General features: G+C 37.8%; 1 protein-coding gene across 2 annotated transcripts in view; it reads right to left on the bottom strand.

Moving 5' to 3' along the window:
* Nucleotides 1–22,375, bottom strand: part of LOC149312094 (FYVE, RhoGEF and PH domain-containing protein 6-like) — a 75,557-nt gene that overhangs the window by 27,966 nt on the left and 25,216 nt on the right. For both annotated transcript variants that reach the window (XM_089523944.1, XM_089523943.1), the window contains exons 2-5: nt 18,353–20,720; nt 8,686–8,842; nt 7,100–7,167; nt 6,969–6,999 (exon numbers count right to left, since the gene is read on the bottom strand). In XM_089523944.1, coding sequence (XP_089380070.1) covers nt 6,969–6,999; nt 7,100–7,167; nt 8,686–8,842; nt 18,353–20,720 — 2,624 coding nt within the window. The remainder of the gene's footprint in view (nt 1–6,968; nt 7,000–7,099; nt 7,168–8,685; nt 8,843–18,352; nt 20,721–22,375) is intronic.

Genomic DNA, 22,375 nt, shown 5'->3' with positions numbered 1-22,375 from the left:
TCCTCCTTGCTTCATCTCTCTCTGTGTTTTTTGTTGAGGGTGGAGAATGCAACAGGCATTTTGACTCCTTACAGGTAATTCACTGTGTGGCTAAAGTTCACTTTTGCCAGACTAACAAAATTACATAACAGACTGTAATTTGCATCAGTGCACAAATGTGTACAGAGTGAAGTAATTATAGAATCACAGAATCATAGAGTTGGAAGAGACCGCACGGGCCATCCAGTCCAACCCCCTGCCATGCAGGAAATCTAAATCAAAGCATCCCCAGCAGATGGCCATCTAGCCTCTGCTTAAAGACCTCCAAGGAAGGAGACTCCACTACACTCCGAGGGAGTGTGTTCCACTGTCGAACAGCCCTTACTGTCAGGAAGTTCTTCCTAATGTTGAGGTGGAATCTCTTTTCTTGTAGTTTGTATCCATTGTTCCGGGTCCTGTTCTCTGGAGCAGCAGAAAACAAGCTTGCTCTCTCCTCAATATGACATCCTTTCAAATATTTAAACAGGGCTATCATATCTTAACCTTCTCTTCTCCAGGCTAAACATCCCCAGCTCCCTGAGTCGTTCCTCATAGGGCAAGGTTTCCAGATTTATATAAAGATGTGCACAGTTGTCTTGAGATGTGGGCTTCAGTGCACAAAATAATCCTACACAATTGAGTGGAGGGATTAAAGTGAGCAATTTGCTCCCCTCTCAGGTTCCTACCCACCTTGAAATCTCTTTTAAAGCTAAAGGACTCAAAAGGACAAATGGCAAGGGTGCCCTTTGGCACTAGGGACTTGGATGCACTAGACTAAAATGAAAACAGATGGCTTTATTCATATGGAAATGCAGCATTTTTTTATTTTTTGTCTCTTGGGAGCCAACTGGCGGCACAAAACTTAACAAACTTTTTACACTCCTGGGGTTTTATGAGCCTTCACACACAAAAATAACCCAAGGAATTACTATACTCAATAGAATCCAGATGGAGCACAGTAGCGTCAGAGAACCTTAAGCAAAAGACGACATGCGTAACATTAATAGAACACTTAAAATACACTAGAGAAAATATGCTGGGAATGTTTTACTCTTAATATGCATAAACTAAACTGGTGTTATGCCCTGAGTGCACTTATTCATGTATGTACAATAAAGGCTAATAACAGTGGGTTTCTAGTTCTTCTGGGCTTAAGCTTACAACTTTTCCTCTCTCTCACTCTCTATCAATACACCCCAACCCCTTCCCCAAAGAAAATAAGGGCAGATGTATGCTTTCTGCCCTGCAAAAAAGGGTTCAGTCTGCAATTGTAAACACACTAGTCCAACACATTTGAAGCTATATGGTTTTTCTGTCACAAGAGGATAGAGTAAAATTAGCTTGTAATATGAGGAGATAAAACAGGAAATTACTTCAGTGTGTTTTTATCTGAAATCAAGAGTAGGAGGTATTTAGCCTCAGTTGTTCAGGACGATAACTTTGATGGTACTATATCCCAAAATCTCAAAGACCAGAATCAGAGAATATAATTTATTCTGTTTCTTTCTCACCTAGAAACTTGGTCAATGCTCCATGGAATACCACTTTGAATAGCAATGGTATAACCCATCATGTTGGAGAAGGCCACATGGGCTGAATTTTTGCAAGTTTTGACACAGGGCCTTTAAAAGCTTCTAGTATTGCAGCCCCTTCTGATGAACGTGTTTATCTTTCTCTCTCTCTAGTTTCTTTGCCATCCAGTGATCTTATTTTATTTACTGATGAACAGAAAGAAATACACGCTAGAAACTTCTTCACTCAATGGAGCTCTATGTGGATTGTCAACTGTCCATTACATGAGGCTTTTGAAATTCTGGAAGTTTTTTGAACTGGCTTATAATGCTGCAAAATTAAGATATGCCATCCAAAAATTTGATGAGTGCAGAATTCGATATACAAGCTTTAAAGCACATTTCTAATTATAATACGTCTTCTTTAAAAAAGAATAGCATTTTTCATATCAGATGGTTCCTAAAAGGAACTCTGACATATCCTTTCTTTTAATATAAAAAGCACACTTGTCCATTTTTAGGAACCATTGCCTAGAAACATCAGGTTCTAAAATGTACGTATGACTCCCAGGAGATTCCCAGGAAAGGCTCAATTACGCTAATAAATTTTAATGGGTTACAGGTGCTGCATTCTTGAATGACAGTCTAGTAATGAATGGTTTAATGTACTTTATATTTTAAAAAAACACTTCTGTATCCTCTTGCAAACTTAGGAGCAGCTCTGTAGCCAGATGCTTACTGCCTTTTATATGTAAAAAATACCAGTAAGCCCTTTCTGTATACAAAATCTGTTCTGTCATATGTAGATATCCATATGATCATATAATCTGTACACAGGTACACAGTGTACCTTAATTCAGGTACACAGTGACCTTTTTAAAGGAATTTTGTCATACTGAGGAGTGGCCAATGCAAATAATTATTGTAGAAGCACATAGTGGCCAGAAACGTGTTGGACAGATACAAGTGCATGATTTAGAGTTACGCACTTGTGGCCATTTTACATTCATGGTCCTTACATAGTCTCCAGTTTAGGGGAAACATTGGGATCATGAAAGCCCTCCCCCATCTTCACCTAACAGGCAGCAGCCAGTGAAATTGATGGGGGTCTGTTCCTGTTTATCAGGAAGCAGCTGGCTAATGATCCCACCCACCTCTCACAAAAGCAATCTTCAGCACAAAGGGGAATTACAACATGGTCCCACTTCTGTCTGTTGCACCAGAGATTGCTCACCGGACAAGGTGGGAATGTCAGCTGCTTCCCAATTGACTAAGGAACAGATCCCATCAATTGTAGCATCTGCTGCCCAATAATTGGGGACTGGGGGAGGGGGGGGGGACTGGGGTGAGATTCACCTCACAGCACTATAACTAAACATTCATTACACAGCAGAATTCTGGCCGTATTCTTCATTAACCTGGATAATGAGGTCCATTTAGTGAAGTCCCAGTAAAGCAAGGATCTTTGTTCACATGACTTGGTATTACATGAAAGAGCCTTCTGTTCTCATGTTCCTTCCTCCTATTTTAACCAGTTGCTCTCGGCGAAGCCACAATTTGGCATTATCTCTGAATCAGCAAAAGGTTTTGTTTAGTCCCTTTAAACTAAACTGAAACCACAGTCTGATTCTACTTTGTACTGGGAGGAATTATGCAAACCACAATAGGCTGCTTTAGATGTATGTAACTGCAAGCTGATTTCTGCAAAAGTGGAAGTGACTCATTAAAACACAACTGATGAGGTGGGAAGGACATAGGACTGCTCAGCATCAGTTTCGACTGGTGCACCAATTATGACCTTTCCTGGACAGAAGATCATGAAGATCATGCACAAGTAATCTCCAATTCAACTTCTGTAATGTGCTCTACATGGGACTGCTCTTGAAGATATGAAAGCTGCAACTAGTGCAAAACTCAGCAGCTCCACTGCTCATTGCAATATCATATAGACATCATATAATGCCAGTCTTAAAAGAATTGCACTGGCTGCCATACACTTCTGGTCTGAATGAGAGGTGCCTGTGATGACATCTACACTCTATATTAGTTTCTAGTGGGTTTTTTGAACTATGTGGCTGTGTTCTGGGAGAATTTATTCCTGGCATTTTGCCTGCACCTGTGTCTGGCATCTTCAGAGAATGGTGGCATGGAGGTGTGGGGGGTATATATACAGTGGACCCTTGCTATACGCTGGGGTTTGGTTCCAAGATCCCTCGTGTATAACAAAATCCGTGTATGCTCAAGTCCCATTAAATATAATGACATAGCAAAATGGTGTCCCTTATGAAAAATGGAAAATCAAGGTAAATTTATACTTTTTTGGAATATTTTCAAACCGTGTATGCTTGAATCCATGTATAAAAAATCCGTGCATAAGAAGGGCCGACTGTATTGGTTGAGAGGAAGTGATTTACATGTTAATCTGTGTGTTGGTCTGTTGGTGAATGGCAAGGCCTCAGGGTAGGAGGCTATGCGAGGAGGATTTGTGTCTATTTAATTAGTAAACCATTGTCTTCTGGGAAACCCTCTAACCTGGGTGATGTTTTAAATTGCTTAAAGCCGTAATGCTTTAAGAAGGACTTTCCCTGTATTTGGCTGCCCGAAGATTTATGTGTGTGTGTGTGGGGGGGGGGGGGGGTCCTCTGTGTCCCCACATGGTAGGGACACAGGAGACAGCCTTCCCAGTCATGGGATCTCAGCCGTGGAATGCCCTCTCTTTAGAGGGCCAAGTAAAAACTTAGCTCTTCATCACAGCTTTTGGACTTCATGTAATTCTCTCAAATACGTAGTTTTAAACTGTTTTCATCTTTTAAATCTGTGGCTGCATCTGCATTGGAGAAATAATCCAGTTTGACACCACTTTAACTGCCATGGCTCAGTGCTATGAAATTCTGGGATTTGTACTTTTGTGAGACATTTAGTCTTCTCTATCAGACAAATGCCAAAACAAATTACAATTCCCAGAATTCCATAGCACCAAGCAGCTAAAGTGACATCAAACTGCATTATTTCTGCAGATTCAGCCTGTGTTACTTTGTTAATCATGTTAATATATTTTTACTTTATTTAAATTATTTTTATTGTTTTTAATATGTTTATTTTAATTTGACTTGTAAGCCACCCTGAGATCTTTTTGATATAGAAATATTTAAGTAACATAAAATAAATAAAAAAACATAAGAGCATAGGAGTCATTCACTAAGTGCCAAGCCATACTTTGGGGTTCATGGGACGAAAATCAATGATTCTGACCAGAGCAAGAGATTCAGGCTCAGATTAGAGGCTTAAAAATATCTATTTAACACTTTTAGGTCTACCTCTGGATAATTAATAAACTGTCATCTGCATCATGCTTGGGCTTTCCAGGTCATGACATTTCAAAGTCAAAATCCAAGACCTAGAGATGACCTCTAGTTATGTCACAAGGGATAAACTCTGATGATGCTGAATGACATTGCAAGGGACAGCCCCGGTGATGTCATTTGCCAGGATATGTTATGCATCAACCATAGATGCAGGAAACAATATAACATTTTTTTTCAAAGCAGTTCCTCCCCTTCACCCTGAGGATCAGGAAATTTGGTCTAGGCCCTAAGATTCAGGAGCCCTAATTATGCAGCCTATGAAATTCAGCAGTTTTTACATGATTTTCCAGAAAGACAAAATTATATCCAGGAAGATGGACACTGCAAGCAATTCATTGGAAAATAAGAAAAAAGAAGCTAATGAAAGTGATATGAGAGGAGAAGGAAAAGTCTACTTAAAAAGACAGCTGGTTAGTGTGACATCCTAGATGGAAAAGGCAGGATAAAGGGTACAACTCCCCCGATGAAATTGTACTCCATTAATGACATTGTGGAAGTCCAATTCCTTATCCTGCCTTTTTCATCCAGAACTGGATGTCAATTTTACCAGCTGTCTTTTAAATTTAATTTTAAATCTAAATATAATTTTAAATCTAAATATTAAAATTAATAACAGGACAGATTTTAGAGGCTTTGCTTTCTATTTGGAGAGGAGCAAGAGGTTTTGTGTTTGGTTTTAAACTTTAGGGAACAGCTATGATGTTAAAAAGTCGTGCCCTGACAAACAGCAATCAGACTCTGATCTCTGGATGTCAAAGAGAAAGAAAACTTGAACAGTCAGGTTCTAACTTAGCTGCCTAGAAAGCTGTGCTCATATGCTTTTGGTAATACTTGAAAAAGATCAGTTGAAAAAAAAATCTATTTCATTAAAGCACAGTTGCCCACCTCTGCTTTAAAACCTAGTTAAACATGAACACAACCTAATAATTCAAGTCCCACTTTCACATCTCTTTTGTCCCTCAATTTGGACACCCTACAGCATATGCACAGAAAAGCAAAGATGTTTGAAGAAAATACAGTACTGGGAATAAAAGTGAAAGTGATAGCAAGATATTGTAGTACAGATAAATGCCAACAAGCAGCAGTCCTTTCCCAAGCAGTTTATTAAAGGTGACTAGGTCTTTCCCTCCTTCAATTATAGCAGTGCCATAAAACTAACTGACAATGTATGTTATTTCCTTCTCAGCACAGATGAGATGGTGACATCATAAACTACCATAAACAAATTAGACCTGTGTTATATTTTCTCAATATCTGAAGGCTAACCTATGTACATACAAAGAATTTTTCACAAGTCAAATAGAAAAACAACCTACAAGAGAACACTCTCTTGCTCTACTGCATTCTGCCCTGGCAGGGAATGTGCAAGAATTCCTGATCAGCCTAGAGCCTTAAAAATCATGCTAACCTTAAAACAAAAGGCACTCTGAGCTCCAACATCCTCCCCAAACTTCTTGAACACAGCTTGGTTTCCTCTTATGCATTTAAAAATGAAATAAAAGGCTATAGAAGTTTAAAGTTTCTTCTTAAATAGTTTATTTGGCTGTTTTGTAAAAGGAAATACAGGTCAAGTCTCCCTTATCTGAAATGCTTAAGGCCAGAAGTGTTTTGGATTTCAGTTTTTTTCAGATTTTGGAATATCTGCATATACTCAATGAGTTATTCTGGAGATGGGGCTCAGGTCTCAACACAAAATTCATTTACGTTTTGTATACACCTTAGAAGCATAGCTTGAAAACAATTTTGTACATAATATTTTTAATAATTTTGTGCTTGAAACAAAGTTTATGTACCTTGAACTGTAAGAAAGCAAAGGTGTCACTATCTCAGCCATCCATGAAAAATTATTTGGATTTTGGAGTATTTTGGATTTCAAATTTCCGAATAAGGAAGACTCAGTCTGTATAAATAACACTAGTTTAATGCCTTTTCTGTAAAGAGTTTCAGAATCATAAAGTTGGAAAGGACCAGAAAGGCCATCCAGTCCAACAGCCTGCCATGCACAGTCAGAACCCACAATCAGAAATGATTAACTTTCAACCAAACATACATATGTACAAAGTGAAATACTTACAATGTGTAGGAGCTTTAGCACATCTACAAACCTATTACAAAAAGAAGAAGAAAGTACATTATTTCATATGCAAAGGAAATGCATCCACACATACTTGCAGAAAATTATTTCATTTCATACAAGATACTTACACTTTTTCTGAACTCATGATTTCTTTAGCAATATGGTAAGCCTTAGTTTTCTTCCCAGCTGCTTTAATCTGCAAATAAAATGAAACTTTATAAAAGGCAAGCATATAGGGAGGGGAAAGAAGTTATAAAGTATATTAAGCAAGAACCCTAGACCCTATTATTGTAATAACCCTGCAAGTCCTCTATGTCTAGGTTATTTGTTACTACTGTTGTGTGCCTTCAAGTCATTTCCAACTTCTAAGGGGTTTTCTGGGAAAGATTGGTTCAGAGGAGATTTGCCACTGCCTTTCCCTGAGGCTGAGTGCATTTGACTTGCCCAAGGTCACCCAGTGGGTTCCCCGGCCGAGCTGGGAATCAAACTCTGGAACCCTGGACTCCAGAGCCATAGTGTCATGAAGGAGATGGTCATGAGAGATGGTTCATGTTAACCAATACTAGGAGTGGAGGTAGAGAGACCTGATTGGTCCTGACTCCCATTTGGGTTCTGTTAGCCAGGAGGGGCTTCTGGTGAGTGAGAAGGAGAGAGAGAGGTCTGCAGTGTAAAAAGGTATTAATTGCTCTGAGCAAGGGAATAAATCCAGAGTAAAAATTGTAGGAAGCATGGAGCATCTAGGACTAGGTAGATGGGTTAGATTCCTAGTTTTTTTGGAAAAAGGATCAGACAGTCATCAGACAAAGTTTTCAAAGAGTGGGATTCATTCATTCAATTTCCTGAATGGGAGGGATGACAATTCAAGCAGCTTTTGAGTTTTGAAGTATGAAATAATTGTTTACTCTTGCAAACACATGGGAAGGAGTAAATGTAGAGAATAATGATCAAGAAGTACACATATTCATGTCTTAGGAATGGGGGTGGAGGAAATTATGTATATAATCATAGAGGGGAACAACGGGACTGTTCTTTTTTAGGTTGCTGTTGCTCTTTCAGCTTATTTTTGTTTCTTATGTGTAAACTCAATAAAAATGGTGGCCTTTAACTTCCCTTAGGTTAGGAAATGTGTATTTCTTTAGTGTTGTTGTTACATTAGCCAAGAAACCGACACACAGACTCTAAGCCAAATTAACCAGCTGTCTATATATGATTTTTTCCCTTGCAGCTGCAGACTTTTTTGTCACTGTCAGGAAAGACAATTATTTGGAAATTTAATCCACAGCTGCCAGATGTGATATACAGGAAGCTAAGTGAAGCAAGAAAAAGAAATGATGCTTGCCAATTAGTCCTAGTTCTATATAATAATATTAAACGATACATGAAACATTTGTAATAAGAGTCTGCACTATCCAATTTTACTTCTCAGGGAAGTTCCTTGCATGTTACAAGGTACAGATGTATCACTATAACTCAACAACTTTTGGCAACAGGAAATGTAATTGATAGTAATTCATCTCATGCATAAATGCTTTTGTCCAGCTAATGTTAGGATGTTTTTACAGATGCTAGTTTTAATTTCAACTGTTGCTTTTCCTGTGCTTGATTTTTACTGATTTTTTCTTATGGAGAGCTACCTAGACTATACATCTAATGATGGCAGGTACTTGGACTAAATAACAAATACTTCTTTGTCAAAGGGATCGTATGTATCTACCTGCTTTTTTTCTTGTATATCAAGCTCCCCTTTGCTGGAGTCTGAATTGGTATCTACATCTTCATCAGAGCTGTTTACATCTCTGAGCATCAATTCATCATCTGAATGTACATCTTCCAGTGCCAAATCATAACCATCAAGTTCTTCTGCTGAGGACCTAAAAATGAAAATGTTTAACTAATTTTTGTTACAATTTTTGTTTGAAGCATGGATGACAAGAGAAGCCTGATATGCTGTCAGCACTTCCTAATTCTGTAACATAATCCAGAGAGTAAATTTTTTTAAATGAAGGGCTGCAAACAGGTTTAAACACAATGACTAAGTAAGTGTCACTATCAATTATATAGTATGGTATAAGTCTCAGCTAAAAATGCCAAAATGCATCTTCATCATTGTTTAGGAAAATATTCTTCAATTACTTTTCATCACACAGCAATGAAAGTCACTCCTCTTTTTTATAGCTTCAAAGCACAAAGTTCTAGAAGGTTAAAATAACCTCCCAAGGCTCAAGTAAGTTAGGTACATATACCCAACATGTTAATATTATCTTTTTATTTTAATTATAAGCTAAATTATATAAAAGTGAGTTACAATGAAATCATCTTAGTCTTACAAGCCTAAAAAGCTTGATGATATTCCGCTCTGACAGATGTCACAATAATTACAAAAACAACATTCAGGGACACCTACTTCAGGACCCAAGATGTTGTCACTGTTTATTAGATACACCTACTTCAGAACACCATTTGAGAAACACAACACGCTGACCTTGTGAGTAGACTTCCTGCAACAGAATCTTATAATTATTTTTTTAAAGTGTTGCTCAGAAATAAGTTGACCTAGTATTTTGGATAATGGCACACTCTCAAACAAACTAACTTTGCTTCAATATGAATGGGGCATAAATAATTCACATGCCGCAATTCTAAAAAATAATGGAGTGTTATGAAATAGTTTAACCACACCAACAGCTTCAGGATAAACTGCTTTGGTAGTCTTATGTAGCTCAGAGCTACTCTGCTAGAAATGAACTGTGGAAAAAAAATCAAAAATTGTAATCCCAGAAAGAGGCCTTTTAGAATCTAATGAGCCAACATACACCCTCAAGCTCAAGGATATCTGAATCTAGTACATTTTTTAATAATGGGAGCAAAATCCAGGTTACAGTCTTGTAGGCTTGTCATGTTTCATATACCTTGAAGCAGGATAAAACTCAGTGTAGAAGGTCAACTACCTTCATTCAAACAAACAAAAAAGAACTTCTGGTTGCTGCCATTAAGGCCCAATATGGAAGAAAATGCAAAAGAAGCTACTCTCTTGAAACAAAGTTGAAAGACAAGGCAGAAATTCCATGCCTCATTCTGATCTCTAAGAAAGGCAGTCTACAGTTACATGATGTTGCAGGTTCTAAAACCCTGGTCCCAAGAGTAAGATTAATGGGAATCTGGATAAAGAGAAGATGTTATGGAATAAACCAAGCTCCGTCCAATGCAACAAGGCATTTAGGGATTTCTTGAAGGACGATCTAGTCCAGTAGCCAGACTTCTTGGATTTATATCCTGTTTGGGATGCAAGACATGAAACAATTCTAAAAGCAAATAAATCTGTTTGTAACTACAGTCAGCCCTCCTGATTTGCAGCATTGACTTCTGCAATCTCTAAGTCACCTAGTGTGACGCTTCTGGAAGCTGACCATAGAGTTGCACTGTAGAACCTAGAGATTCCTAGAGGAAACACTTCTGTAGGCATTTGGAGGTCCTCCAAAGCAATTCTATGGTCAGTGTGGCAGATGTTGGCCTCTGAGTTGTGCCAGAACACCTAGAGGTTCATGGAAATATGTTCTCTCATGTAAAAAAAAATGAGTGGTTTCTTTATTTGTGGTTTTTTCACTTTCACAGGATTCTTGTGCCCCTAACCCCAGCAAATGTGGAGGACCCACTGTACTCTGATCTTCTCTCCCTTGTTCTCTTATTTAGTAATTGGTGACGGTGGTGGAACATTTGTGGTGTTAGACCACGGTCCACAGCAAGTTAAATTTTAATAGTAAGTTTTTCATAAAGATGATGAATGAAGATGAATGAATGATTAAAATTATATACAGTAATAACATATACCAATATTATGTATAAAATACACAATACTGTTAACATGGGGAAAATGCTTTTAACACATTGTTGCTGACAGGAGGAGAAAATACCTTTAAGATTCCAATCTCCCTGACAATTTGCTCAAAATGGGCCTGACATACTTTTTCTGCCCTGCATTTGGCAGCCTGTAACAACTCAATGAAGACTCTTCAAACATTTGTTAGTGCTCTGGGTTTTTAAAATTTATTTGCAGCTCTTTTGTTAACAACACAGTCCAATTTTGCTTACACTTGTTTCCATATTTTTTGACCAAATGAACCAAAAATATCATGTGCTAATCTAATTTAAAATATTCACCTCCCACATTTTCTTGTTAAAGATTAACACATATTGAGCTTTTTTTGGAAGCATAACTTCTGCATTACTAGTCATGTGAAACCAGTCACCACTAAGTCACTGCAGTATTCATTGAGTAAGAATACCCTCTCATGGCATGTGAGCTGGCTGTCTCACATACATACACATTGACAGAGGCAGTTCTGGTTTGCTAAACTTAAGAATCTGAACTTATCTGAAATTGTCATAATTCAGACTTTCACAATGTATAAGTGTCATACTAGATACTGTTGCACTCTAATTTAAAGCTCAGAGCAGACAAGAACACTGGGAATTGCCAGGAAAAAGACACATATTTTTACTAAAGTATTTCCAAACATTAATGTCAACAACTGTCTTTTGTAGACTGTACTCTTACTTAACATTTCAAAGTGAATGTGCCTGGGTGGTTGTGATTAACAATGGACATTCTGGAAGTCTGGTTACCACTGCAAAGGAAAGCAAAGGTCTAATTGTGCATGGATACATTCCTGACTTAGGGGACTGAGAAATAATAAAAATCACAAAAGGAACTATTTTCCAAGTCCAATGTACTTCAATAGGCTAGCCTGCACATGTCACATGTCAGATATTTAACAATATCAATAGCTGCATACAGGAGATGTTACTCCTGTATGGTTTGCAATGCACCACCAACTGACTACAGTAATTTAACAACAGCAGGTGAACAGCTAGACCCCATGCATGTTTAATTTAACTCAATACTCTCTTAATAGTGCAAAAAGCCTATCATTTACATCCCTGAGAGAGGCAAACAACTAAAGTGAACTAGTAGTCTTATCCATGCATGTCCCTTGCCCTCAGGTACCCTTCTTTAAACACTATTGTTAAAGCATTAAGAGTTTATTCTGCTTATGCTGAGTGGATGTACAATTTGATCGCTTCTTGCCAATTACTTATTCCCAAAGATGTTCACAGTGTACTGTTTGATTAAACAGTTGAATAAGCTCCTTAGCAAGTAAGTAGCTCTCGATTTCAATATTCAACACAATAACAATAATATTAGGATAAATTTTCTACATAGTTACAATTGACTTCCCTACAATCCAATCTGGCCAAGTGAGAGAATTCAGTAGATGCTTCTTTTAAGAAAGCCTTGTTAGTGTAGGGAGGTACATAGAAGCACTTTAGGTTAGTATCGTAGCAATTATCAACTCTCCATTTTCCAGGTTTACTTAGAGCTATATAGTATAATGTTTGATGAACCAATGTTTTACAGCTTTCCCCTTTACTTAATAATATAAAAACAGAGATGGTCTGACATACTATCTTTATAAGTCTGGATTCCCCAGAAGGTGAAATTTTCCACTTGCCGTTCAATATTCTGTCTTCAGAGCTTACACTAAATACTGTCAACAACATGCAAAGCTGAGTGTATAATATGAATCTTTAAATATAGGCTGAATCTCCCTTAAGCAAAAGGCTTGGGACCTAAAGTGTTTTGGATTTTTTTAATATTTGCATATACATAATTAGATATCCTGGGGATGTGACCCAAATCTAAACATGAAAATAATTTATGTTTCAAATGCACCTTATTAATATAGCCTGACATTCATTTTATACATAATATTTTAAATAGTATTGTGCATGAAACAAAGTTTGCGTACACTAAATTATCAGAAAGCAAAGGTGTTACTATCTCAGCCACCCATGTGATCGATTTTGCAATTCCAGGTAAGGGGTACTCAACATGTATATGATTTATTTAATTTTGGCTATAACTAAGTCCTCATGTAACAAAAAGTTTCAAACAGACATATCCAAGTTGTGAGTGAAATGTTCCTACCCAAAAGGTATTTTGGCAATCTGAAGCAAATTTAGATTATAAGCCTGAGGGCAGGGAACCATCCAATTAAAAAGATTGTATGTGCAGCGCTGTGTAAATTTACAGAGCTTTATAAATAAAAGTTAATAATAATAAGAATAATAATAAAATAAGACAAACATGCAAAATAAGCTCCCCAAACATATGCAATGCCTTGTATGCTTTTGCACAGGCATTGTGCAGCAATCTGCAACACCCACAATATGGGTGAAAGAAAACATTCCTTGGTGACACTTAAGCCTGGTTCAGGTGCTAATATTCCAGTGCATAACAAGATGCAAATTTTTGCTGACAGTCTGCAGGAGAAGAATTACTTTCCACTTCAGATATCCAGCCTCAGCATGACAGGGGAAGCAAGAATGGGAGAGGGGGGTAAAGCTAGCATGCTTGTGCATGTTCAGCCTCCTTGCGTATTGATATAATAAGTAAAATGTGAACACTTGTGCAAGACTTTTGTCTATGTTTATCCCCGGATTTATTTTCTATTAGAAACACCAAGAACTCATCAAACATATTTTTAGATTCAGAGAAGCACAAGCATCAAAAGCATACAAGGTCACATTTCTTACTAAAAGGAAAATCACATTCTCTTAGAACCAATGAAGACATCCTAAAATGATTAGGATGGTTTAATAAGGGTAACAAACCTTATATTAAAACCAGATAACAAAGAGGTAAAACATGCAGGCCAAATAAAGCACTTTCAATCCACTTGGAAGGCGAGGCATTTAGATGATGCACACCTTCAAAATGGGTGGAAAGCGGATTGAAGCTATGCTCTGGGACTAAAAACTGGTGCAAAAGGAACCTGGGATATTCCGATTTAGCCCAGAAAACATGAACTTTCGACCCTGCATGTAAACACATCAACACCAGAGCAATTCTGATGGAGCGATCCATCCTAACCCTAAACCTGCATATAAACGCACTGGTGCAAGTACGCATTAAAAAAGGATGGAGTTGCCGTACTCAAACAGTAAGGGTGACAATGCAAAAAAGTGAAAGTGTGACATTTCCAGTGCATGTAATTACAACATACACAAGCCAGACAATCCAAGAGAGGACAAGGGGTGAAGGGGGGGGGGGTGAAGGGGGCTTGTAGGGGGGTCTCCCTGTACACTGAAGGCTTTCAGGTATGACTGTGTGGCCATTCAAAGGAACAGCCATCCAATGGAATGGCATCTAGGCAGCAGGCAGTCACCAATAGTGTGTTTGTGCAATGGTGAGCATGGATGGTGGGGAGCGACCAAAAAAAGGTTACCGAGCAGCACAGGTTGATACTGCATTGTATGGTCAGGCCATGTGCATATGGGACGCATTGGGAGTGGCCGGTGCGGACATCAGGGGTTTGACCTGCTTCAAGAAAATGCAGGTCTGAGCTGCTTTTTCCTGCCCGTCTGTCCCAACCAAAAGACTCATTATTGCTTTGATATGACATGCCTAATTAAAGAAATGCAAGTAGTATTTTTACAGCAGTACAGCCAATTTAAATCTCTCCACCCTTCTCTTTATTTATATCTTGCCTTTCTCCCAGGCTTGGACTCGAAGTAGCTTTAAATAGTTTTTTGTGGGTTTTTCGGGCTATGTGGCCATGTTCTAGCAGAGTTTCTTTCTGACGTTTCGCTAGCAACTGTGCCAGCCACAGATGCTGGAGAAACGTCAGAAAGAAACTCTGCTAGAACATGGCCACATAGCCCAAAAAACCCACAAAAAACTATGGATGCTGGCCATGAAAGCCTTCGACTTTACATTAGCTTTAAATAGTTACTTGGGAGGAAAGTGTTGTTTCTGAGGAATCATGGAGGTAGAACTCATTTTAGGAAAGAAAGGCTTCCACCAGAAAACCAGCCAATTTTCAGTTCTTCATGCCTTCTGCAAACACTAAGCCCTAAGTTATAGAGTATGAGGCAGTTGCTTCTGTACCAAAGATAGACGATCTAACATATAAAGACACATATTAGGTTGGTTTAGACATAAATTCCTTGACTTGAGGTGATATTTAATAGGGGCATTCTACTGATGGAAACACAGGATCCAGTTTTCAGGTGGCACATATGACTGAAGGGAAGAGGGAAAGGTTAGAACAATGTGGAATTTAGCTTAGTGCTTCTACCAAAAGCCATTTATTCTGGAAAAAACAGTCCTCTCAATTGTTTGTATGATGTATGACATCTTACTCTTAAAGCACCTAGATTTCATGCTACTCTGTTTTCTGTTAAACCTATGGGTGCTGTGATAGTTAAAATATATACTATGTGAATGCTACAAAGAATCCTAGATTTTCATTCAGTAACATAAGATGTCATACCACAAAATGTAATGAAAGGAGTGAGTCGAAATGACATGTTTGGCCTTCTTTCCTTCAACACTTTTAGATAAACATAAAAGCTGTCTGTCTAGATTTATACATATGTGGAGGTGGATCTAGGAATAACTCGTGTGAAAACTTGCCTAAATCATTCTCATATTACTATATTAATCAGTGGAAAAGGCAATAGTAACAAGAGAAACAAGTCTTAACAAGGCTTTTGTCAACTTTTGGTAACATTGTTGTGTACTTTCAAGTTGTTTCTGGTTTATGGCAACCCTAAAGCAAACTTATGACATGGTTTTCTTGGCAAGATTTGTTCAGAGGGTTTGCCTTTCCATTCTTCTGAGGCTGAGTGTGACTTTCCCAAGGTCACTTATTAGGTTTCCAAGGCTGGTCGGGGATTTGAGCCCTTGTCTCCAGAGTCATAGTCCAATGTTCAAGCCACTAGACCATGGTGGCTCTCTTGGTAACATTATGGCTTTTCTATGCACTACTGATTCTATGCCATCCCTGCCTTGAAGTGTAACTTCACTGACACCCATCCTCTAAGTAAGAATATGTCCTAACTCACAGTCCTGCTCTCTTCCCTGGGAACCTAATCCTCAAAAACTACTGAACTAGGCTGTGACGAAGGATTCTGCCTAATTAAACATCTTGACCTTAGCCCTGAATTTTAAAGATATTTCCTTTAGATAAATTTCTCACCATGACATGAAAGCTGTTCCTGGTTTATATCACTCAAGTCTGCAAGGAAGGAACTGCATTATCTCCCCCCAGTACAGGGGAAACTAACATATCACACAGAAAGCTAGACTACTTTGTGTTTGCAGGAAATCTGTGTTTTACTTTTAATATAGCAAAGAATTAAATCATGTGGCTTCATTCCTCTCCTAACTCTGAAATGGTACAACATAAGTACAATTTTACCAATTGATGTATTACACATCAAAAAATCTTCCAATTACTACCAGTTCAGAAATTTTTGCTACAGAACACTTAGGTGTATACTTGAGTATACTGAAGTCAAAGTAGTAAATATTCACATATGCTTGGGGCCTAACATACATGTGAAATAACATGTACATTCATGGCATTATATAAATAAAAGCTGATAATGATTGATGATTATGATGCTTATGATGATGATGACTTTAGAATAAGGTGAGTGCTCCATGTTGGTAGGCTAGTGATCCGTGGATTCGACCATTCATGGATCACCAAGCCCCATATTATTCAACAGTAGCCGCATGCGCAGAGATACATTGACATGGACACCCACTGAATAGTGTGGGGCACAATCATCCGTGTCTTTCTCATCTGGGGGTGGGTGGGCAGGCAAAACGAAAACTCCACAAATGGGAGGGGTCCACTGGACATGTATTCTTACTGCTGATTTCTTATTGCTTCCTGTGGCAGAGAAATCAGTTTTGTATGTAAGATGGGTGTGAAATCCTTTAATACAGAGGTGAACAAAGTTGTCCAAAGTTGCCTATGGGCAATATGTGATATTAGCAACTTTCAGAAGACCTCTATAGCTACTGGCTTTTTAATTTGAAGGTTGATTTTTGGGCAACTGCTTGTCTCTAAATGGCCCAAACTGTATAAAAATACAGCATTTTTGTTCTCTAGACCCTGAAAAGTCTCCTAAACCTCTCCAAAACACCAAAAAGAAGGGGAGAAAATCCCTTCCAAAAATCAGCCAAGATTGTGGCACAATGTCATTTCAGGATTATTTAAACTTGCTGGTGTGACCCATTGGACAGGCACTTGGAGGTAAAATGGACACCCCCTCCATGCAATTGCCCACCTCTATCTTAACAGACTCTGATGTTGTATGTAAGCTATTTTCTAAACAAAGAGCGTCAAGATTTGCATGAAAATTCACTTTAAGAAAAAAATGCCTAATATAAACTTGTAATCCCTAGTCAACTAATGCTAAAAATAACACACCGGGAAAAGCTGTTGTCCAGCATACAAATAGAACTTCCTTTCATTTGGATTTTGTATGACTTTCTGCTCTAATATATGATGCACTTCTGTAACCATGTGACAGCATGCTGCTCTTACACAAAAAGGATTTAACTATTTCAAGACCTTCTGTTCTCCTTTGGATGCACTAGTATAATCCACATAGAAGTACTTTATAGAGTTTGTGTATCATTTCCATATTATATTACTAGTCATATTGGATATGTTAGGAATAATATCAACCTTGGCATGTCTTTACCAAGAGGTTATTCATCCATTAATTTAAAAAAAAACTTCACAAAGATTTTTGTTAATAGAAACCATTTATTTTCTTCTTAAAAACGCTTTCTCTAAGTTTATGACACTGTAGATATAGTGTGGGCTGAGAGAATGGATTTCTAGGTCCATAAATTAATTTTTCAATGGAATGCTTTACATTTCCCTTCTTGAGAAATGTTTAATCTGGTGGAAAATATCCTAACAGGAATACCCTAAGATATTTTGGTGGTGGGAGTATAGCTCCTCATTCAGCAATCCACTCAACCACAGTAGCCATAGCTGGCAAGGAACAATAGGAATTGTAATCCAATACATCAGGTGGCAATAAACTTGGGAGACTGACAAAATTTCTTCAGGCAAATCTTGGCCCACTAAGTGCCAGTCAAAAAACTTTCAGCAGAATATAAAAGAAACATTAAGGAAAGCATTTAACTGCAGAAGTCTGGAACTCTAGGGACTAAAAAGTATCAAAACAACCAGTTCTATTAATTTCCTTGCTAATTTTATGTGGATAACAACATCAGCAGAAATATATCCATATATTTCGGTCCTTGAAAGTCTGGTATGAGAATGTAACTGGCCCCTTGCCCTCCATTAATTCAATAAAAATTCATTCTAGCTTTTCCCATCTAGTGGCGTTTCTACCATATACATGTGCACATATATACACTAATCCAGATAAAGCCTCATTAGGGCCACTCCAACATATTAAAATGAAGATCATAGATAAGCCCTAGGGGTAGATTGACAGCAATATTGTATATATACTTTATATGATCCAACTTCCTATGTTCTTACCTGCTAAACAATGAACAGTTCCTTGTGGGTTCATATAGGTCTTCTACTTCATACAAATTAGCATCCTGGTCATCAGCAGTGTGAGAATGTTGCCATTTAAAACACAGATTTTTGTCAGTGGATGCAAAAGGCAAGTTCTCATACTCTGGGATTTCTTCATAATGGCTCACATTTTCATATTGTATGCAGTCATGAACAATAGAATTTAAGTGTTCTTGGGATAAGATGGCCTGTTCATCTAATGACTTTGACCGCTGACTGCTTGTTGTATCATTATGAGCCCTGGACTTTTGCTTTCCCTTTTGTAGGCTATCCATTTCTGCAGATTGCGCTTTTGGAGGTTTAGTTTTCCTTCCATTTGTCATGCTAGTTACAGTCTGATTTTTTCCAATTTCTTCCTGGCTAGAGAAAGCAACAGTGGAATTATCTGTAGCTTGACTGCCCTTGGTCAAAAACTTCTGGAAGTCAGTTTTCATTATGGATATAGAAAGCTTCATGTTTAGGAATTTTTTTAATGAGTTTTTCTTTTGAGGCTCTTTGGTGGGTTTATGTATTCTGTCCATATCTACAGAAGACAAGGATTTGGCTCGAGGCTTTGTTATAGAACTTATGGGTCCAGAATTTTTTGCATTCTTTTTTAAAGCTTCTAGATTGCTTGGAAATGGGAGAATAGGATGAGGTAATTTCCAAACAGGTTTCTCCAAAGATGATTTTGGTGTATCACAGGATAGCAATGAACTTTGTTCTTTGGCTGACAGATGCCTTATACGAGTTCCTTCCAGAGGAGTCTCTGAATGTCCTTCCTCATAAGCGCTTCTCTCTAGCAGTTCCTCAGATGCAGCTTTTTTCAGCAGACCAGCTGCAGGGATGCTGTGCCTTTGAGGTTTTTTAGGAATGATTCTTGGTGAACCTTCAGCTTTTAAGTGAACGTCTTTATCTTCCTTCTTTTGTGCAGAATCATCAAGGCTTTCAAAAGCAGGCAAATGCTGAATGCATGATAATTTTAATTGCTTAGGCAAGCTCATAGAAAGATTGCTACACCTCACAAAGTCAGTATTTTTGCTATTATCAGCCAATGTACTGATATCTTCCATGATATTATCAGATGGGTTTGTTGAGTAAGGGTCCAAAGAAGGATCAACATTTTCTGCTAGATGAGAACTTTCATGTAAAATCTTGGGTGAGGGTTTTTGTGGGATTAGCTCTTTGAAATCACCAGATTTGGTTGTCAGAGGCAGTTTCCCAGCAACGCATGGAGCAATTTCAGATTTATCAACTGCACACATAAGTTCTTGACTGTTATAGGAAACACTTTCAACAAGTACACTTACTTTTGCTGTTTTTTTAACAAGACCGCCAGAAAGTCCACAAGAATCATGCTCTGAAGTGATTGTTTCTTTTATTTTCTCTCCTGGGATATCTATGCCATCTTGGCGAACTAAACATGGCACACGTAGCTTTCTTGGCTTTGGAACTGGGAGAGATTTAGCTGATGGAGCAGAGCTTGCTCCAAATGAAACTAACAATTCATTGTTCTCTTTGGAGTAGGTGCTTGTTTGCAAATCATCAGTATCCAAAGTTGGCAGCTCAAGCAAGGAGGAGTTATTTTCACTCAAAGGCAGCCCTTCTGACATTTCAGGCTCAGCACCACCTAACTTTATATTATCTGAGTTGATCATGATCTTTTCAGAACTAGATGATGGGGGGGCAAGGTCTGTAAATTCTATTTTAATGTCATTGCTATAAGAATTAACATTACTCTTTTCAAATTTATACAATGGCTTTTGCCTCAAATGGCTGCAATTAGGGAAAACACTTTGTGTTAACACATCTTTAAGTTTCCCCTCTAGCAAATTAGCCTTCAAGACTACCCTATTTTTATTCATATTTTTTTCATTATGACTGTCAAGTATTGTCCTAGGTTTCAGAGATGATGTTTGTTCTCCTATATCAATGTTCTCTAGGTTTTCCAATTGTTCAAAAATGGTTGGATTTTTGCATGAATTTCCTCCATTCCCCAATTTATGAATGCATTCAAAATTGCATGAACACACTGATATAATATAAGCAGTATTGTCTCTTGGGGCTCCATTTTTATAATTCAAATGAACCAAATACTCAGAAGAGTCTCTTTTGTGCTCTTCCAAACTCTTAGAAATTTTTCTTAGAGATGGTGGTACAGCTTTAGCCTCAGGAACAGATGAGCATTTCAAAACTTTTGGTTTGGGTGCTATTGCTGGCTTCGTTTTCTTTGTGACTTGTAAAGCATCTGCAAGAACAATATCTGGTTTAGGTGCCACAGGAGGAGGAACTACTTTGTGTCCTATCACAAATTTTGGTTTGGGGGCCACCGGTGGCTTCTTGATTTCTAAAAGAGGGGGAGAGAAATAGAAGATAAATATTAGATATTAAAGTATTCAAAATCCCAAGCTTCTATCTTATGCACAATATTTTCAGCCATTCCTCAAATTTTTGGACTAACTTTCTGTCTGTTAAAGGTTTATGGGAGTTGAATCATCTGCCGATCATGCTAGCTGGTGGTTTCTTAGGTATATAATCAAAAAAAGTAACTTTTCTAAGTTCGTGTTTGTGCTTTTACTTATTTATGCATATTTTAGACCATTCTTCAGCCCCACAAATGTGTAATTGGCACAGTTAAACTAGACAACCAGATTTTAAGATAAAAACGTGTTCATTTTTGTAGGGGTTTTTGTATCTATAAATGAGTATATATTTTTTAAAACAGTAAGTACTGTATTCTGAAAGCTGATGATCTCCAAAACGGGACACTTTAATGTTATATATGTGTTTTTGGTTTTCTCAGCAGCAACTATAGACTATACTAACAACAAAACACAATAAAAATATGTCAAACCTACCATATTTCTAAAAAAAATACTTTCAAACATTTCTGTCTAGAAATATGTATAGGGTGTGACAATACCTAATCTGTTTCTTACCCACAAACACATGCAACTTGATTTACTAAAATTTTAGTATATGCCATCTAATAAGTCAACGTTATTGCTTTAAAAATGCAATCCAGTAAAAGTTTTCCCCTAAAAATAAATTTCAAAGATAGATTTTGCTCGCTGTAGCACACTTTGATAAATCAGTGATCTAAGCAAGAACCCAATTATTGTTATAATTATTATTGTTGTCTTCAATTAATTGTGCTCAATGAATCTGGTAACAACTCTCCAAACAATTTAATCCAGCCATTACTAACCATTTCCAACTGAATTATACATTTTTACATACTGGTACATCTGTTGTTCTGTTCTGCCTTCAAGTTGTTGCAACTTATGAAGACCCTAAGGCAACATTTCCATGGGGTTTTCTTGGCAAGATTTGTTCAGAGAAAGTTTGCTATTCCCAAGGCTGAGAGCATACAACTTGCCCAAGGTCACTCAGTGAGTGGGTTTCAGACTTTGCAATTTTACGCAGAAGACCATGCTCTACTATGTGAACACAATAGAGCCTTAAGACTTTTTTTAAAAATCTAAGATGCTTGAGTCATGTAAATCTCTCAGTCTTGTCCCAGGTATTCTTATTATTATTATTAGAATAACCCTCCCAATTTTAATTGTAGAACTTAATAAGTTTCCTCTATCATGGGAGAAATTCAGTGTGACCTACCTACACTACTGCTCTCAATTCTACTACTACCACCCTAATAGTAATATGACTGATTTGTGCATTTCCCAGTTTAACTGTACACTTAAACATGTGAAGGTGTTCATGTGCTCAGTATTCAAGCTGTGCACAAATCATTTCTGAACCTTTGGCTTCTCACCAAATACCAGCCACCTCATCTCATAATTATGTGTTCTTGGCTGGCAACAGTTTATTTCAATCATGATTAGGGAGACCTGCCTTTCAAGGTGGCTCTCCCTTTCTGTGGGAATGGGGGAAACTGTTCTTAAGATGCACAGCACTGTCACCACCACATCTAGTTAGTGTGAGTGATGGCGATCTCACAGTTGGTTGAATCTCACGGTCCATGCAGTCCATTTCTACTCA

The sequence above is a fragment of the Sceloporus occidentalis genome, unplaced genomic scaffold, assembly GCF_023333645.1.
Source record: "Sceloporus occidentalis isolate IW3139 unplaced genomic scaffold, rSceOcc1.0.p SCAF_5, whole genome shotgun sequence".
NCBI classification, from domain to species: domain Eukaryota; kingdom Metazoa; phylum Chordata; class Lepidosauria; order Squamata; family Phrynosomatidae; genus Sceloporus; species Sceloporus occidentalis.
Note: the sequence above shows the minus strand (reverse complement) of the source record. Positions and strands in the feature narration are given on the sequence as shown.